Raw genomic sequence first — 19,638 nt, 5'->3', positions numbered from 1 at the left:
AAACAGGGTCCGTCGCTGCCTGCGGGTGGGCACCGCCTTGCCTGGGAGACAGACTCTTCCCTGATGGCTGTCCTTACCACGACTGTGCAACGCGCCCCTGATGGAGCCCAGACGCCCTGGGCCTGTGTCCCTGTAGTCACGCTGCTCGGTGAGTTCATTCCATGGGGCAGGGGCTGAGGCCCCCCTTTCTTGCTGGGGGCCAGGGGGAAGCCGTTCTCCACTCCCAGGGGTCCCCGAGTTCCCGCCGTGGGCTCCTCCACAATAGGGTGGGAGCGTCCTCAAAGCCGGCGTGAGAATCTCCATGTATGAGACCCCATCTTACATAACATGGTGTCACACCGTCACGGGGGTGATCCCATCCTGTTCGCGGGTGGCCCACTCCCAAGGGAGGGCTTATTCGGGACGTGTGCCCCACCCCAGAGCCCTGCCCCCACAGTAGGCCCCCAGGACGAATGCAGGTTCCTGCCTGAGACTTGGCGTTCACGTCTCAGCTCTGAGGTCCATCCCGTCTGCCTAACGGACCTTTGATTCATTGGCACTTTAGGCGCAGACTTGGTCCTGGAGAGTGGAATGCCTCAGCCGATGTTAACCCTTTCCTGCAGAGTCGCGTCCTTGCCTGCAGCCTGGCCGGGCCGTGCAGTGATTCCCTTTCCCTCCCTGGGCCGTGTTCTCTGATGTTTACATCATCTCCTGCCAGTCGGCAGCGTGTTCCCAGAAACGTCCAAGCATCTCAGGGTGCCGACACCTGGCGACTCTGTGCCGCGCGCGAGGGTCCGTGGTGCCCGTCTGGGTGCGAGTGCGTTTGGACGCTGTCCTGGACCACGGCCCCTGCTTAGCGCTCACGCGCGTCGTCATCTCGCCCCCCACCGGAGCGCCAACCCCCCCCCCCCGGCTGGGACTCGGGGGACACGGGCAGCGGGTCGCCGGGGCTGCGCTGGCGGCCAGGCCCTTCCCTCCTCCCAGGCTCCCGCAGCCTTGTGCTTCTCCTGCTGGCGGACTCCCCTCTGGCTCATCTTCGGCGTCGGAACGGTGTCCCCTGCCATTTCTATGGCGAAGATGCCGGAGCTGGTCGTTCGAAACACAGGCACAGAGAAGGAGCGGCAGCGTGGACACGGGCCAGGGCGCAGCTCCCCAATCCAGACAGATGCCACCGCAAACTGAAAACTGTCAGAGGCGTCCACCCCCAGCAGGGGTCAGAGGCCACCGCCCGCCTGGCTGGCACGTGGGTGTCCCCCGTGGTACTGTCTGTACCCACAGGTGTGACTGCTGGAGGGTTGACGGGCCTGGGGAGGCTGCAGGTCAGAGGGGAGACGCTGGTACCCTCTCTGAGGCCATAGGAACTGGGCCCTTCCTGTCATAGCTGTTTTCAAGGTTCTCCCAGGAAAATAACCTTGTTTAAAAACCCCAAATAACTGTGCCAGACCTAGTAGCAAAATGACAACTCATCCTTGTCGCCTTGGGGGGACATCACCTCGTGCCCGGATGAACACAATCGTCCCCTGTCCTCCAGTGTCATTTTCCCTCAACCCACAGCCCCTGCCTTTCCAAGAGCCCCAGACCAGCAGGTCAGCCGCTCAGCCAGCACCCAGGGCCCTCAGGTCTGGCCCCAGCTGTCCTCCCGGTGTCCTGTCCACCTGAGCCGCCCTGAGTGCCATCCCCCTGAGCCAGCGAGAGGCCCCGATGGTGCCAACGCCAGGCGGCTGCCCCTCCACCCCTCCACCTGCCAGGTGTGGCCAGGGTGAGCCCCTCTCAGAAGCCACCTCTAGGTGACGTGTCCCCAGATGACACCAGCTCCGACCTCAGCCCCACCTTCACCGAAACCTCTCCAAAGGCCGAGGAGTGGGTCCTGCTTTGCTCCCGGGTGTGAGTCAGCTTCAGAGGAAATGGGATCCGTTGGGTAGTGTGGCCTAAGAGCTTTGGCTTAAGGCTGAAAAGCGAGATAGTAACGCAGGTCCTGTGGGGGCTCCCGGCCCGCGGCCATCCCCTCGGGGTCCTGCCCCCAGGCCAGGCGCCTGAAGGCGGCAGACGCCCTTCATCTCCAAAACCAAAGACTGTTTGGAGGATCAGTCGATACTTGGGTCACAGAAAAGGCCAGTAGCATAAGGAGGAGAGGAAGGCATCTGTCTGTCTGTCTGTCTGTCTACACCGCCTGCCCAGCTCAGCCCAGACGTGGCACTGGGTGTTCCCGGGGCCTCGTTCTGGGAGTAATGTCCGTGCACACACACATCCATTACTTCCCGAGCTAATGGTTTTGACCAAATCTAATGACCAGAGTCCCTGCCCTTAGTCTCTATTGCCTCGGGATCTGCAAACGGTGACTGGGAACCCGGGGCTGGCCATCCATCCTGAGGGGGACTGTCCTTCTGGTTTTCATCTCCAAGGGTCCAGCAGGAGGGGGCCGCCTGCTGCAGGCACACTCGTCTCTCCAGGAAATCAAACAGGGTCGCAGGCTCCCCCACAGGCCACTTGTCTCCCAGCGGGTGGCCCTGGGCTGAGGCGGGGACAGGACAGCTCCCCAGTGCGCACGGGCACAGCGGATGGCCCTCCTGAGTCGTGTTACATTAGGAACCCGGAGAGAAAGAGACGCAGAGCAGCCAGACTCCCCCGGGGGCTGTGAGGGGTGGCCTCTGCTTGCAGACACCCCTGGGCTGGAAGGAGGGGCTGGTCCCCAGTCCCTGACACGATGCCCAGCACGTGCTGTGGGCTTTCCGGACCCTCGGCCGGTGGCCCCCTCCCCTTCCTGTCCCCTCTGGTCTCTGCTGGTCTCAGGGAAACAGACCGAGGCCTCAGCCGGGAGGTGCGACGGCCTCGCTCACCTGGGTGGGGCGGGGGCTCTCAGGGAGCACAAGACCGCGGCGGGGGTGGGGTGCCGGGGGCGCTGACCGCGGCTGAGCCGTTCAGGAGGCCCGGGGGCCCCTGGAGACGTCCACGCATCTTCCCCCGGCCTGAGCCCACTGACCTCTGTTTCCAGGGGCCGGAGACCACCGCCACGGTCACGTCCATGCCTTTGTCCAGGTGTGCCCTCCGGCTTCTCCACCTCCAGCCCCCACCCGCGTCCCAACACCACCCCTCCATCGGCAGCTCACCCCACCCCTCCTGAGCCCAGACCCCCTCCTCACCCGCTGCCTCCGCCTCCGAGGCCGCCCCTCCCGAGCGCCCAGAGCCCCGCAGCCCTGGTGCCGCAGGTCCTGTGCGGGGAAGCGCCCAGCATCCTCCGGTCCTCTGCTCTGTCCTCCACGCGGCCTGCAGGCTCCGCTGATGACAGACGGCCTGTTCCTGGTAATTAGCACTCACACCATTACCCTCTTTATCCAATTTCCTGGAACGCACAGCCGTGTCTTCTATTTCTGGCTCTGGAGTTCCTGACAGTTAAAGGTGGCTTGAGGCGGACAAGAGGAGCAGCCGCGAGACAGGGGCTTGGGTGCCGGCAGTGCACTCGGGAGGTGATGCCAGGTGTGCAGGAAACGCACATGTGGAGGGAGAGAGCCAGGGGCAGTGCATGAATGAGCAGGTGGACTCAGGGCCCCAGGCACGGTCCCTCCAGGGAACCGTGGAAGGCTCCTCTAGAGCAGGCTGGAACCCGCCTGCAATTCATTCCGCAAGGGTCAGGGAAGTGAAGGTTTTCCTCCTGGCCCCACCCTCCCTGGTGGAGCACTGCCGCTGGAGATGCTCGGTCCCTAAGTTCAGGGCGGGGAGTGGTCAGCACGTGGAAAGTCCCCGGAGCCCAGGTGAGCCAGGTGACCGCAGGTGAATCCAGAAGTGACAGAGGGGCTGCGTGCTTCCCCCAAACTCTGTGACAGTCGACTCCCACACTCATCTCCTAGTGCTCATAGTATTTTACCAATTTTGGAGCTTTTTTTTGGTATTTTGATCAGTACATAAAATTTTGCATTGTTATTTCACATCTCAGCTAATTTAACTTAACTTTTCACAGTAGGGATGGTTATAATCCTGTGCTAGGCACCAGGGTGAGTGGTCCACAACGCCCCCAGGGTCACGTTCATGATCAGATGGTGATCTACGTGCTAAAAGAGTGGTGACCGCAATGACACCTGCAGAGCTGAATTGCCAAAGGCCAGGACAGGTAATTCAGGAAGAATCACAGCACAGAAGCCAAGAGGAAACCCAAATGAAAGGAAAAGAAGATGAGATTCAAAAACTAATAAACCGTAAATATTGACACTTCTTACTGTTCGGTGCTGGGGGAGCGTGCGGGCTGAACACCGCTGGGACAATGCAGTGTATGAAAACAAGGTTTTCCAGAACAATTTGGTAATACGGGTCAAATCCTGACCACGTGTAGGAAACAATCCTACACACACAGAAACCAGTATTCATGCTTCAATACGGTCATCAGAGTATTATTTAAACTAGCAAGATTGGGCAATAAACTAAATAAATGAAAAGAGGGATTTTGAACTGACAATGAATTGACTACTACAGCCTCACCAAAAATGTTCCCAGGGGCTTCCCTGGGGGCACAGTGGTTAAGAGTCCGCCTGCCAGTGCAGGGCACACCGGTTTGAGCCCTGGGCCGGGAAGATCCCACATGCCACGGAGCAACAAAGCCCATGCACCACAACTACTGAGCCTGTGCTCTAGAGCCCACGAGCCACAACTACTGAGCCCTTGAGCCACAACTACTGAAGCCCGAGCACCTAGAGCCCGTGCTCCGCAGCAAGAGAAGCCACCGCAATGAGAAAGCCTCGCACCACAGTGAAGAGTATTCCCCGCTCACAGCAACTAGAGAAAGCCTGTGCACAGCAACGAAGACCCAAAGCAGCCAATAAATAAATAAATAAATAAATAAATGTCTTCAAAAAAGGGAAACATTTTAAAAAATGTTTCCAAAGGTTTATAGTAATATTTTAAAAATGTATAAAAGGAGAAAACAGTACACAAATGTATAAATTAGGTTGAACCTTATGAAATTGACTATATTAAAAAATTTTGGTCCAGCCATGCTCAACTACAGTTCAATCTTGGTTGTATTATATAATACAGATGTTATTTTTGCTATTTCCTTAAAATCTTTTTTTGGAAAAAAAGACTGGAAGGAAATGTACCCACTGATGCTAATAATTGTCTCAGGGTAGGACTTCAGGTGACTTTTTTTTCTTATTTCTATTCTTTGTATTTTGCTATTTTCCCATAATGAGCATGTGTCCCTTTGAGAGCATGGTTTTATTGTACCAGTGGTACGTGCCTGGCGAGACTTTGAAGAGTTGCCATAGGAACAAGAAGCAGATAAGCATCCCAGGGAGCAAAGATTCACCTCACAGAGGAGACCCTGCAGGTGCCCTCGACTCAAGAGCTACAGCCCAGGCACCTTACCTCCAGAGCCATCTCACCTGTGATGTGGACTTGCACCTGAGGGTGACCGAGCCCCTCCCCCATGTGTCCTGGTCCAAGGGCCACTTACACATCTGAGGGAAGGGGCCCTGAGCATCTCCCACCAGGAGGGGCCCCTCCTGCCACCTGGGAGAAGGTGCAGCTGCCCTGATGGTGGGAGCACACCTGGTAAAGAGCCTCTCCTTCGTTTGGACTGACTCTGCACCAACATGGTGGACACCTGTCTTAGTGCAGAGAGAGACCGTTGTGGCCGGGCCGGTGGCGGGGGCGGGGGGCAGCCTGTGAATTCCTTATTCCAACACAGACTCTGACCCAGAGTCCAGGGGTCTCAGCTGCAGAGCTGGCCACTGTGCCAGTCAGTCTCCCCAAGGCTGCCCACTGCTGGGGATCTGGCCAGGCTCCCTCGCAGAGGGACCTGCCTGCCTGAATCAGCATCCAGGGTTATGGAAGAGCCTTTCTTTCCTGGTTCCTGGGTAAAGCCACTTCCAAGGGATACTTTGCAGAAGGAAGAGACCTTCAATAAAATGTCTCTAATGCATTTATCTAAATAGACAGGGTTAAATTAATCCTCTGTTATTCAATTAATCCTGCCCCTTTATAGACTGAAGTTTAAAGAAAGCTCTATTGTGGTTTATATTAGTGAAACAATATAAAAACAAAACCTTCCACCTACATATGACAAAACCACAAACTGAAGGCCCTTTCTCAAGCTGTAATCCCCAGAGAATGCCCCAAACCATGCCCTTTTTAAACTGCTAGAAATCCACACACCTATCTCCATCATTCTATAAGTGCATGAATTTCTGAGCTGAAGCATTGAACAGACGCAATAAAAAATCTTAATAATCACCAAGTCTATGAAAAAAGTGACCTTTCTCGGCCTCATCTTTAAGCAGCTGGAGATCTCATGGGCTTAGCTATCAAACCCTCCTGAGCACGAGTAACTCAAAACCCTGCCAGCACGCTTGATAAAGTCCAGAAGTCGTAAACGCCGCCGTCGCTTTACGACGGCAGCGGTACATTCAGGCTGGTCCCGTCTGTCCATGAGCAGCATGCGGGCTTCCTCGGAAATCCTTAGAAGATACGGTCTAGGCTTCACTCCAGTCTCTCTCTCCCAGAGAAAACCCGGAACACTGGGGTTGGTGGCTCCCATTCCCAGGGTGTTTTGCTGATTCTCACATGTGAGTATCTAAGAACCGAAGGCTGAACAGAAGCACCCACCTCAGCGAGGCAAGGACACACTGAAAATCTCCTTCATCAAACCGCTCAACCGAGGCCACTGGGATACGTTCAGAGACCATGTAGACCCAGCACGCTTGGGAAGGAGAGGGCGGGGTCTCTGGCAGCCCTAATTTCCCACGTGGGTTGGTTTCATGTTGTGTTGGTAAGCTGGGCCTGGTTGGTTTCCAAATCAAAGAGGTGGAAAATTTAGACACTGATGAGATGGAAGCCGCGTATATTTCTCCAGGCTCACAGTGCCATCACGTCTTGGGGAGGACGGGCCATGTGTCCCAGTTAATTCCACTGGGACGGGCTGGTTGGGTCCATTCAGACACTCAGAATGAGGGCTATTTCTGCACTGAACCTGCTCTCAGAAGAGGTGTGGCAGCAAAGCTCAGAGCACCCATCCCAGCAGGTTTGCAGAGAAAAATCCAGTTCTCGGCGACTTTGAGGTCAGAGGAATCTGGTTTATCCTGTGCGCGGGGGTGATGCCCTGAGCTCTGTCGTGCAGATGCTTTGGGGCCACACGAGGGGAGGAGAAGGAAACAGAAACAGCAGCTGCTCCAGGAGACAAGCCCCCTTATGCAGGCTTCATGGGCCCTCCCTGCCACCAGCGCTGGCCCGGTCCGGGGCACATACAGCAAGACCAGAGCCCAGACACGGAGGGAGTCCCGGGAAACCACTGCGCGGCAACTGGGAGCCAGGCCCTCGGACCCCAGCGGCGCATTGGAGAGTCCGGCTCCTCCAGGAGCTGTGACCCGGCACGGTGACTTGGTGGCGTGGAAGGGACAGAGCGGCCATACGGGATCAGGTGTCAGCCGGGGAGCCGGGCGGGCGAAGGGAGGAGGGCCTCCCAGGGAAGGGACCCGGTGCCAAGAGTGGAACGTGGGGTGGGGCTGTGAGAGTTGAGGGCGGCCACCAGGGACGGTGACCGGTGGCGACACTGGGTATAAGCCTCCAGGGCCGCGAGGACACTGACAGCCACAGAGCAAGCAACCCCATCGGGAGCAGTGACGGTGTCTGAATCGAGTCAAAGTCCTGCTGCCCCATGCTGCCGGGGCATCTGCAGGGAGGACCCAGTGGACCCGCTTCTCTGCTGTAGGAGCAGAGGGGCCGGGCAGCCAGAGCTGGAGCCGCCGCCTGTGCTCCCGGCCTCCTCTCCTCGGCGGGATGGCCACGCCGGCTTTGTCCGCACCTCTCTGCTGCTGAGGTGGGAAGGCTGCGCACAGAGCCAGAGGGCCCTTTCCCATCTGCACGCGGTGTCTTCCGTGGGTCCGGCGGGGAGCTCATACCACACGCACAAACACACACACACACAGAGACACACCTGTACACACACACACCCCTGTACACACACAGCACACACACACACCTGTACACACACACACCCCACACACACCTGTACACACACACACCACACACCTGTACACACACACACCCCACACACACCTGTACACACACACACCACACACCTGTACACACACCACACACACACCTGTACACACACATCACACACACCTGTACACACACACACCACACACCTGTACACACACACACCACACACCTGTACACACACACCACACACACCTGTATACACACACCACACACACACCTGTACACACACACACACCACACAAATGTACACACACACACCACACACCTGCACACACACACCACACATCTGTACACACACACCACACACACACACCTGTACACACACACATACCACACACCTGTACACATACACCACACACACACACCTGTACACACACACCACACACCTGTACACACACACCACACACACACCTGTACACACACACACCACACACCTGTACACGCACACCACACACACACCTATACACACACACACACCACACACCTGTACACAACCACACACACACTTATACACACACACACCACACCTGTACACACACACACCACACACACACACTTGTATACACACACACCTGTACACACTCCTCACAAGCGTGTCAATTGTTTCAAGGCCATTTCATCCTACATGATTCGTTTAATCAAATCATCTCTACATCTTAGAAAAAAAAAAGAAAGTTGCATGGAGAGGGAGTTTTTTTTTTTTTTTTTTTTTGGCACACGGGCTTAGTTGCTCCGCGGCATGTGGGATCTTCCTGGAGCAGGGACCGAACTCATGTCCTCCGCATTAGCAGGCAGACTCCCAACCACTGCGCCACCTAGGAAGTCCTCTTTTTTTTTTTTTAAATAAAATTTTAGCCTAATAAACATAGTTTTCAAAATTATGTCTTTTTAAAAAAACACGTCCTCCACCTACACCAGGGAATACTCTCGTGCGCATGTGTGTTCACGGCCTTCCCGTTTTGCACTCAGGGTTACCCGGCATACAAGTGAATTTAGGCTTAACGCGTTGCCCTGCAGTTCTGAGCTCACAAGCCCACTTTTCCTCCCAGGTCCTTGTGCCAGGGGCTGTATTTTATTTTCGAGTGAGTCTCCAGATAGATAAAGCAATGCACGCGTTAAAATTCATGGTGCAGAGAAGAGGGCTCCCATGGAGGCTGGATGAGATAATCTCCTCCTTACTCCCAACTCGTAAGAGCTGGCATCGTCTCCGCGTCCCTGTGGCCCCGGGGTCTCACCCAGCCCGGGGGGCAGTGCTGCTCGGCCCCCCTGCTCTGAGGGAGGGGGGTCTCCCAGGCTGCCCTCCCCTCCGTTCCCGGCTGCACCTGCTCTGGGAGGGGCCGCGCAGGAGGCAGCCTGGGTGGGTGCTGACTGCAGAGGGGGTTTGCTTGTGAATTCCCAGGGCCGTTTCCAGTGTTCATTGTAATTATCTTTACATGCCGGTTCCTGTTACTGCCTTCGGTGTTCGGGCTCGTTTTATGAAGAAATCCAACTGGGCTAGACCGTTGGATCAGGCTCATTTTATACCCAACAGCCAAAACAGGAAACAAAAGTCATTGGAAGGAGGTTCAATTATAAAATGTTTTCTCCCCCCTCCATTCAAAATGAGATTCAGAAGTCAACTACAATTAAGACATCCCAATCGCACAAACCCTTGGGCTGACCCAGAGATGTGGAGTCCCTCCCCGGGGGGGATCACCGAAGGGTACGTCCCTCAGGGGGTGTGGACCCCAGGAGCCAGCAGGGCTCCAGCAGGAAGGCCACCAACACAGACAGAAGCTTTCTCCACGTGGCCCCGGGGACTGTCCCCTCCAGCAGACCTGCACCTGTTCACCTCTCAACCGCTTCCTCAGACAGGTTGCGACAGCTGTCCCAGGATGCATCACACCCTTCAAAGCCTCCTTTCCCTTTTCGGACAAGAAGCAGGGCGCCTTTTCCTTTGCTTTGGCCTCATATCACCTGGCCCCCGGATGTCACACTGCCTGATTGCACAGCTGGTGGGGGAGGGGAGGATCCTGGGCTGGGCAACACCGGCTCAGCCCCTCCTGCTGCCGAGTGCTGTCAGGTGACGTGCTTACTTACCCCTCTCTCCAGAAGCATGTCTCGGAAGTGGGTCACCCGTTCCTCCAGGGGCAGAAGGATCTGGGGCGGCGGCGTCTTGGAGCCTGTGTCTTCTCCCTGCGCCTCCTCAGGCCCGGGACTCACACGGCTTTCCGTCCTTTAGGGCACAAGACACAGAGAGTCAAATGTGACCTTGGAGACCCAGCTGCTTCTCACTGCAAGCTTTCAAAACCCTCCAGGTAACCCTGTAAGGAGCAAAGAGTCTTCGAACACTTTGCAAAGCCTAGAATAGTCAGCCCAGGAAAGCAGAGACTTTTGCTCTTGAGATGCAAACTACTTTGCTGTCTTTGGAGCAGAAAGTTGAGAGTGAAGCCCTAACAGGACAGGCACCCTCGGAAGAGAAGGCAGCGGTGGGAGCCCAAGGGCCAAGGGCACCCGGCGGGGCCACCAGGGAGGAGGCCGCGAGTCCCAGACTGTTTCATCACCAGAGGCTGTTGTCACCTGAGCGAGCCTGTCAATTGAACCAGTCATTGGAGTTGAACCTGGTTCTGCTTTGGTTTTTAGAGACAGACGGTTTCATTTTGGATAAATGCATGGAAGACAATTAAGGGGGGACTGTCCTATCAACACTCAGGGGACAGAAAACATTGTCCCAATGTCTAACCTGAAAGGGAGATTTCAGTGACAGCAGGGAGATGGGACTCCACCTGGGCATCTGCACAGGGATGGGGACAGCTTGGCCACCATGAGCCGGAGATGGTCCCCCCCCACCAGGGTGGCCGCATCCATGGCCCAGACACAAGGGGGAGGAGGAGGACCCAGCGTGGGCACAGGGCGGGGGCCAGGCGGGGCGGCTGGGAGGAAGGACAGAGCCGCTTTTACGAAGCACCAGCTCAGCAACTTGCATCATTTTATTTAATTGGTCATTTGCTAGATCCCTTTATGGTTCCACACCTTCTTCTGGAAGCAGCTGGAAACTTCCTTCTAAAACACCTTGATGTTTGCTGCTGGATGAAAACATCTGGCCAAATGCAGACACGCCCGTCCCTCCTGCTCCCCAACCTGGGAGTGGGGTCCACCCAGGTCCCTGCCGTCTGCTCCCACACAGCCCGTTCTCAGCCTGTGACGCGCAGGCTGGACCTCCACCGCCTGGAGAGCAGCTTTGCTCTGACGCCCAGACCTTCTGCGGGGCCTCCCCGCGGCCTAGTCCTGCCCCCTCCCCAGGGCCCTTGGGCGCTGATGTCAACAGGCTGGTGTGAACCTGATCCCGAGGGCACGATTCTGATAGCTGTCAGGTCAGGTGAGGCTGGCAAGCCTGAAGAGAAGTCCGCTGGGAAGCACGGTGACATAGTGCCTCCTGCATCCCTCACAGCGTCCCGAGTGCTCGGAGGTCTAGGACAGCAGGGCACACACACTTCAAAAGCCCGGCACTTCCTGCTTCTTTGCAAAACCAGTCTCAGCCCGGGAATTGCAGGGTGGAAGGCACTCATGCCACGCACGTCTGGGTCTTCTGATACAGGTCAAGATCAGGGCTCTCACCCAGGTGACTTGTTCCTGGGGGGCCTTTGGCAGTGTCTGGAGACATTTGTGGCTGTCCCCACTGGGAAGGTGCTCTGGCACATAGGGACAGATGCCGCTAAATACCCTGTGATGTGCGGGACAACCCGGGCACATCTGCACTCCCACATTTCCGGAGAAGGAGACAGATGGTTCAGGTCGTATAGTCACTTAATGGCCCAATCAGGGCAACCCCACCTCCCAACGCCTGACAAGCCTGCAGCCTTTCCACCTCTGTCCAGGGTGCTGTGAAAATATGCAGGTTACTGATCTGGGGGCGTGGTGAGAACGTGGTATACTGTGTGCTACGTCCAACAAGGGTTTTCACGCATCAGGGTTATAGCATGGATTCATCGAACCGCATACAAAATGTGCAAAGAGAAAAACTTGCTTGCTCAGCCCATTGGAGAATTTTATTTATAGACCAACTATTTCAGGAGAACTTATGTTCTTTGCTCCTTATGCGATTATGTGGAATTTTGAAAAAAGACAATTACCAGTGGATTTGCCGTTGTATCGCCCTCCAAAGGGTATAATTAGGATTTCTTTGTAATAAATTTTCATTAGTTAAAAATAGAAGTGTGGAAACAAGCCTCGCATTGTTGTAACTTGAAATAAAATTAATAGGAGTGCTGTGCGCTCACCGATGATCACAGATGACAGCTCATTCCACAAAATATTGTGTTCAGAACCACAGGACACCTTCCAGACGGCAAAGCTATTGGGTCCATCAGAATCAGTCAACAGCAGAGGCACATTTGCCAAATAGATTTTTAATATTCTTACGGCTGAAAATTTTTGGTACAAAAAGTAAACCTTAATACTTAAAAACAAGCTCGCTCAAGCCAAAATTGCACGCGAGGTGAGAGGCTGTGCCCCCGAGGGCACAGGTGGGCACCCAAGCTTTGCCAGCTGTTGGGGGCCAGGAGACCGCTGTAGTGCTGGGGCCTCGTCACTCGGAGGGCCCTCATGTCCCCTGCATCTTGTGCCCCCTTTGGAGACATTTTGACGGCCGCGATCTCCCCTGCCCCCGGAGCCTGCCCCACCCCCATCCCCCACACTGCCCCTCCCCCACCCCTCCAACTGCCTCTGAGCTTGTCCAGCTGAATCGCTCACGACGGGTGTGCGTGATGCGTAGGGCCGGGGTTTTTGGAGTCTGCCCGTGGGCACGGCACAGCACATTATTCCGTCCAAAGCACTGGACCAGATGCAACGCACCTAGATTCTAGCTGCAGCAAGTCCTTTCACAGATGACACACTTTCATTCGTTTATGTCGGGCTGAGGATGCTTGGGCCACTGGACTTGGCGCATCTGCTGGGGGCCCAGAGGCCACGTCTCAGACGCACAGACACGCCTCTTTCTACCTCCTGAATCTTTCCATGTGGCCATCCTGGGGCCAGAATGGTCTCCTTGGCAAAGGAATCACAGCCACTGACCAGCTGCCTGTTACAGTTCAAAGGAAAGTGGTTTCTTATTGTCTAGTCCATGAGGGGAGGCAGAGAGAGAGTGAAGGAAAGAAGGAAGGAAGGAAGGAAGGAATTGATACAGAAGACTGCACGACTTTCACAGCAGGTGCACACTGGGAGGTATATTTCTCAGCAAGTCTGAGGCCCCCCAGTTGATCACGTATCAATACAGTCGTTCCCCCTTATCCACGAGGGATATACTCCAAAACCCCCGGCGGAAGCCTGAAACCCTGGCTAGTACTGAATCCTAAAAATATAGATATATGTTATGATTTTTCCTATCCAGACATACTTATGACAAACTTTAACAAAAAAATTAGGCACAGTAAGAGATTAACAACAATAATAAAACAGAACAATTATGACATATACTGCAGTAAAAGTTACGTGAGTGTGGTCTCTTTCTCAAAGTGTCTTATTGTACAAATTCAATGCCGTTTCCAGCTTAACTAGAGCTCATCATGTAATATGGCCAGAATTTTGCAGTGTGAGGTGTAACAGCAAAACTAGGATGAATTCCCTCTTTCCTTCTTCACAATTTCATGGATAGAAGATTTGTTCTTACCATAGATCTTAGCAACTTTATCATTCAGTTTTTTTCTTTCCTTGCTGAGTCAAGACCTTTCACCGGTTCACTAACAGGAGGCACTTTCTGGCTTCTCTGTGGTAGATTCGGACGGCAAGCATCACTACTCTTGTGCTTCGTCCCCAGAACATAGACCTTGAGACGGGAAGAGACATAAATGCCCACCCAGGCTGAGATGGACGACTGCAGCCCTGCTGAGTCCATCTTGTATAAAGACAATGCTGACATCTGCGCGGCGCCTGGTTCTGGAGAAGAAACCAAGTGTGGGTGGTGGGGGGCGGGGGGGATGCTGAAGGTGCTTCCCAGGTGAGGACAATCTTGTTGAAAACCTGGGGCGGATGATGGGAGCGCTGTGGACCTTGTTTCTGGTAAAGCAGATAGTCTGGGCAGGATGAACCTGATGGCCTCCATGCGCCGCAGCTTCGCGAGGCGAACGCGGTTCTGTCCCCGGTCCTGCTGGAATATTTAAACAGCTTGACTCTGCCATGAGTTGATCAGCTCTGTCTCCCAGTTTTGCGGCTCCTATAAATATGATAAGCGGGCCTCCTGCATCTTTGTCCACTTTGCTTGTAAAAATGTTCAGCAGGAAATGCCAAAAGCAGATGGTTCTGGTGGGCCCCACCGGCCTCTCCCGGCAGGCGACAACCGCGCTTTCCTGCTGGCGATGGGTTGGAGGCAGGGCGGCCACCACGCCGAGAGGTCTGGGCAGCCCTGGCCGGCCTCCTGCAGAACCTGCGTCTGCTCCTGCCACGGCCGCTGTCTGGGGCTCCCACTGGTGGCCCCCGAGGCTGTGCAGCTCCGGGTAAGGAGGGCCACTGAGTGACTTGGGTTTTGTTCCAAACCACACTCCCTCCCTGCCCCCAGGCTGCTCCCCAAGTGGAGGGCGGCTGGGCTGCCTTCCGTTTAACCCACCCACCGTCCGTAACCAGTGACCGCCGGGTGCCACACGTGCCAGCCCCCAGGCCCAGTGAGCAGAGCGGTGTCCTGGCCAGGGTGGTCCCATGAGACGACAGAGCCTGTGTCTGGTCTTTGTCCCCCATTCCCAGCACAGAGCTTCAAAACACGTGTGGAACTTCCTGAGCGAAGGGAGCCCTTTGGGCTGCACCTGAGCTGATGTCAACGAGGCAGTGCAGGGTGGGCCTGAGACGGCCGCGAGGGAGGGGCGGGCCCCCCGTGATAGAGGGCTGGGAGGGCCAGCCTCACCCCCAACCTAAGGAAGAGGGGCGGCTGCTGACGGAGTTCATTCTTACAGCCGGCGATTGCACCGCTCTTGCCTGCATCATGACTGGAAGAAAACTCTGCGGAAGGGGCTGGGGTCTTGCAGGCTGGACGGCACATCCTCCGTGTAGAGGCAGGGGCGGGGGAGGTGCACCGCGAATGCACGGGGACGGTAGCTCCTGTGCCGGGGCCCCCGGACCTCACCCCCTGCATCACGTCCCTTTGGCTCTTCCTGAGCTGCACCCTGTGTAATACCCCTGTCCCCCTAAGTGTCGCTCTCCTGAGTTCTGTGAGTCCCTCTAGAGAATCATCGAACCTGAAGGGGGGGTCACGGGAACCCCTGAACGTATAGCCAAGTGAGCCAGGAGCGGGCACGGCTCGGGGACCCCACTTTCCTCTGACGTCTGAAGTGGCAGCGGTCTTTGGGGACCGAGCCCTTAACCCGTGGGGTCTGCACGGACCCCGGGGAGCTCGGGTCAGAGCCCTGTGGTCAGGACGCGGGTCCAGCTCAGGTTCTTTCCACCCCGCGCAGCACGTGGCCCTCGTCAGCCAGGGCGGCCGGCCAGGAGCCCGGGCCCCGCGGCTCCCTCGGCGGCGACCCCACCGACCCTCTGTCTGAGGGGGGACACAGTCCCCGCAGCCCCAAGCTCACCTGCTCGAGGGAGGAACAGAGTCATGAAGAACCAGCCTACGCACGTGCGGTTCGGTGGGGTGCTCAGACAGGAGCCCCGACTAGGAAGTTTATCAACAAACAAACCCAGATGACGGTGCGGTGGGGCCATCACAGGGGCAAGTGGGACCCAGACGCCCCTGGGGGTCAGGCCGCCTCCAGGAAAGGGCGCCTGGGAGCACATCCCGGAGAGAGGGCGGGAGGCCCGTGCACACGTGGAGACGAGGCCCAGGGCTCAGCCGTGCAAAGGCCCCACGGAGCATCCAGAATGGTCCAGACACAGCCGCAGGGAGGAGGCGTGGCTGGAGCTCCTGAGGGCTCACAGGGCCGTGCTCACAGGTCCCTGGGGGCTCCTGGGCCAAGGGGTGGGGGGAACGTGGCCTGTTACCCGAGCGAAGTGGGGAGACCCCGAGGGTTGCGCATGGTGGGTCCTGCGGTTCCCGCTGCCCCGACCCCTGACTCAGCCGTCTGCTCCTCTGACGGCTCCGCCAGCGGCTCCCCCAGGTGTGAGGTGCAGAGACAGCTCTGGCAGCTGACACGGGGTCCCTGCCATGGGCGGCGTCAGGGGCACAAGCCTGCAAGAAGCTGAGGCCGGCTGGCCCACGTCCTCCCAAATGTTTCCTGGACATAACATGACTGCTGAGTGCCTGTTTCCTTGGTGTCGTTTGCAAGCTTATTCATTATTCCAGGTGGGGCACGAGAGGCTGGACGCCGCCGGAAGGACGCAGTTAACAGGTGCATGCGTGCACAGAGGCCCCCCGCCCCCCGCAGAGGCTCTCAGGAGGGAGGGGTGCTGCTGGTAACCTGCATTCCCGCCGGGGCGTCAGACTCTCCGACCTGCTGACATCACAAGCTTCCCGCAGGTTTCCACGCTTGGCACCCAGTTTGTGTATCTGACGTTGGACATGTCCCCAGGGCTGTATTTTAGGGGCTCTGTTACCAGACTCTGAGCGACAGAAAGCCCAGCTGAGAGCTATTCATGTCATGTTCCCTCCCTCCCAGTTCAAGACACCCCCTGAGCTCCCACCCAGGACAGGGAGTGGCTGCCACTCCAGGCCACGCTCCCCACTGCCCTCCTGGGCGTTCCTCATGGGCCCCTCAGCACCGCCAGCAGGGCGGCATTCGAGGTCATTAATAACACTCTTGGGAATGACCACCCGGGCTCCCGGGTTCTCTTCTAGAACATTCAGATTGGGCTCCGCAGAAAAGTCTCAGCTTCTCCGAATTTGCCTGTTTGCCCACAGCCCACACTGGGCATCTCCTGTGTCCCCCTGCGGTGGCATCATCCCAGAGTCTGCAAGCTCTCCGTCCAGGCCAGGTCCATGTGCTGGTGGCCATGATAAGCCGGGCCTGCAGCCTCTCGCCGGGGTCCCCAGGACACAGCCCTTCCTTCACGGCCAGCCGTGGCAGGAGGACCACAGTCTTCCTCAGGTCCTTGTCTGCTCCAACCCGGTCCACAAACCCTGTGCCCATCCATCTCACATCTCCACACCTCAGCCCTGATGTTTCCTTTGCCCACAGGACTCTTCTTGCACGGTCACCTGGTGACCTGGCCATCCCCTCAGAGGTCGAGCCCCACCCTGAGTGACCCAGCCATTTGCTCTGTGCTCACAAAGCATGGTGGCCCTGAAGCCGGCAGGATACATGATGCTCTTATTGGGGCCATGTCTGGACCTGCTCCTATAACTGCCGGGCGCGTCTCACAGGCAGAGTCCAGGCCCGACCGTGTGCCCGCCTGAGCACTAGGCACTGCGCTGCTGCCCCCAAAGCAGTCAACAAACACTTGTACACGTGGATTTTGTGGTTGAGTTTGTTCCTCGTAATTGCCTGGGAACGCATCAAATGCAGAGGAGCTCCGGGTCCTGCTTTCTAAAGAGAACGGCAAGCCCCGTCCTCAGATGCTCCCTTGCAGCCGTCCCCACCCCAGCTTTTGCCCTGGCGCCGTGGACGGGTGCCCTTCTCAGCGATGCTTCCAGTGTGTCCAGGGTGTAACTGACATGTTTTTGTAAGCCTTCGAAACGGGGGCTGTTCTTATTGAGCAGAGTTGTCAGAGGATTTTGTAAAACAAGGTTGTTTTTGTACATGCACTGTGGTCTGGAGTCACTGCCCCAGGCAGTGCAGAGGGGCCGAGAGAGAGACTTCAGGACTCGGGTGGGCTTGCAACCCATTGTGTCTCGTGATGTCTGTCTGTCTGGACTGTCGTCAACCTCCTCAAGCCCCGCGTGCTTTATCCTCAAGATGGGAGGGAGGAAGGAGGAGGAGGGGGAGGAAGGGGGGGAACAGGATTAATACTGTGAGCTGTATGAGGAGGCAGGGTCAGGCATTAATTAAAAGTTTGGTCTGCACAGACTTGTCTTTAAATCTGCACTTTCACAGGTGTGCTCTATGTTTTCAGATAATTCTCAACATCTCACTGACTCTCCATTTCTTTCATCTGTAAAGTCAAGATTATAATAGTACTTGCCACTTAAGATGTGTCTGTAAGGATTAAGTGAACCAACAAGAATGCCTGACATTTGTTGAAAACACTGTCAAACGCTCTCCTCCTACTTTACCTGCATCCCCTCATTTACTCCTTATCACAACCCTATGGGGCGGCCATAGTTTTCATCCCCTTTTTCCAGCTGGGAAAGCTGAGGTGGTGCATGTAAAGTCTTCAGCACAGTGACAGGTCTGTAAATAGTGATGGTGATGATGCTGATGGTGGTGCTGATACACTGGTGGTGGTGATGATGGTGGTGGTGATGGTGGTGATGGTGATGGTGGTGGTGGTGGTGATGATGGTGGTGGTGGTGATGGTGATGATGGTGGTGATGATGGTGGTGATGGTGATGGTGATGGTGGTGGTGGTGGTGGTGGTGGTGGTGATGGTGATGGTGGTGGTGATGATGGTGGTGATGGTGATGGTGATGGTGGTGGTGGTGGTGATGGTGGTGATGGTGATGGTGATGGTGGTGGTGGTGGTGATGGTGGTGATGGTGATGGTGATGGTGGTGGTGGTGGTGATGGTGGTGGTGATGGTGATGATGATGGTGGTGATGGTGATGGTGATGGTGGTGGTGGTGGTGATGGTGGTGGTGATGGTGATGATGATGGTGGTGATGGTGGTGGTGATGGTGGTGATGGTGGTGGTGATGATGGTGGTGGTGGTGATGGTGATGGTGGTGGTGGTGGTGATGGTGGTGATGGTGATGGTGATGGTGGTGGTGGTGGTGGTGATGGTGATGGTGATGTGATGGTGGTGATGGTGATGGTGATGGTGGTGGTGGTGGTGATGGTGGTGGTGATGGTGATGATGATGGTGGTGATGGTGGTGGTGATGGTGGTGGTGATGATGTGGTGGTGGTGATGGTGATGGTGGTGGTGGTGGTGATGGTGGTGATGGTGATGGTGATGGTGGTGGTGGTGGTGGTGATGGTGATGGTGGTGATGGTGATGGTGATGGTGGTGGTGGTGGTGATGGTGGTGGTGATGGTGATGATGATGGTGGTGATGGTGGTGGTGATGGTGGTGGTGATGATGGTGGTGGTGGTGATGGTGATGGTGGTGGTGATGGTGACAGTGTTGGTGGTGACGGTGGTGCTCACACAGTGGTGGTCGTGATGATGACGGTGGTGACATGACAGTGGTAACAATGCTGATGAAGGTGATGATGATGATTCTTCACCTCCAGTGTCTCTGGCTGCTTCTGGGCATCCACACCAGCCCTCCCCAGGCAGGGCTCCAGCCCTCTGTTCAGCTGGCTGACATCTCATCTTTTATTTAATTTAATTGATGGGGAGAATCTGTTCTTTCCTCTGGCAATGAGGACTAGGAATTTATCATCAAAATACTGCCAGCCTGTAACTCCGGTGTGAGACACAATATGAAATTCTGCAGGAATCAAAGTTTCTGTGAATCTCTGCCTTGTGGGGCCTCAGACAGTCTGTCATTTGGGTTGTAACAAATGGTCTTCAGATGAGGCAAACTTGGAAAGATCTGTATTCTCTAGTTTTGAGCCTTGATGCTGCAGTGTGGGAACATGCCCCTGGCCGCCATCAGAAGACTGGAACATCAATCAGGTGGTCTCCCGGTCCCCTGGCGGGCCGGGGTGCAGGGCACCTAGCTCGGCCAG

General features: G+C 56.1%; 1 protein-coding gene across 1 annotated transcript in view; it reads right to left on the bottom strand.

The window, feature by feature from the left end:
• The window catches only part of TCERG1L (transcription elongation regulator 1 like), a 187,285-nt gene that overhangs the window by 10,631 nt on the left and 157,016 nt on the right, over positions 1–19,638 (bottom strand). Inside the window, exon 9 of the mRNA XM_057737160.1 lies at positions 10,048–10,183. Coding sequence (XP_057593143.1) covers positions 10,048–10,183 — 136 coding nt within the window. The remainder of the gene's footprint in view (positions 1–10,047; positions 10,184–19,638) is intronic.

The sequence above is a fragment of the Hippopotamus amphibius genome, chromosome 5 (assembly GCF_030028045.1).
Source record: "Hippopotamus amphibius kiboko isolate mHipAmp2 chromosome 5, mHipAmp2.hap2, whole genome shotgun sequence".
NCBI lineage: Eukaryota > Metazoa > Chordata > Mammalia > Artiodactyla > Hippopotamidae > Hippopotamus > Hippopotamus amphibius.
This window is presented reverse-complemented; position numbering and strand designations above follow the sequence as displayed.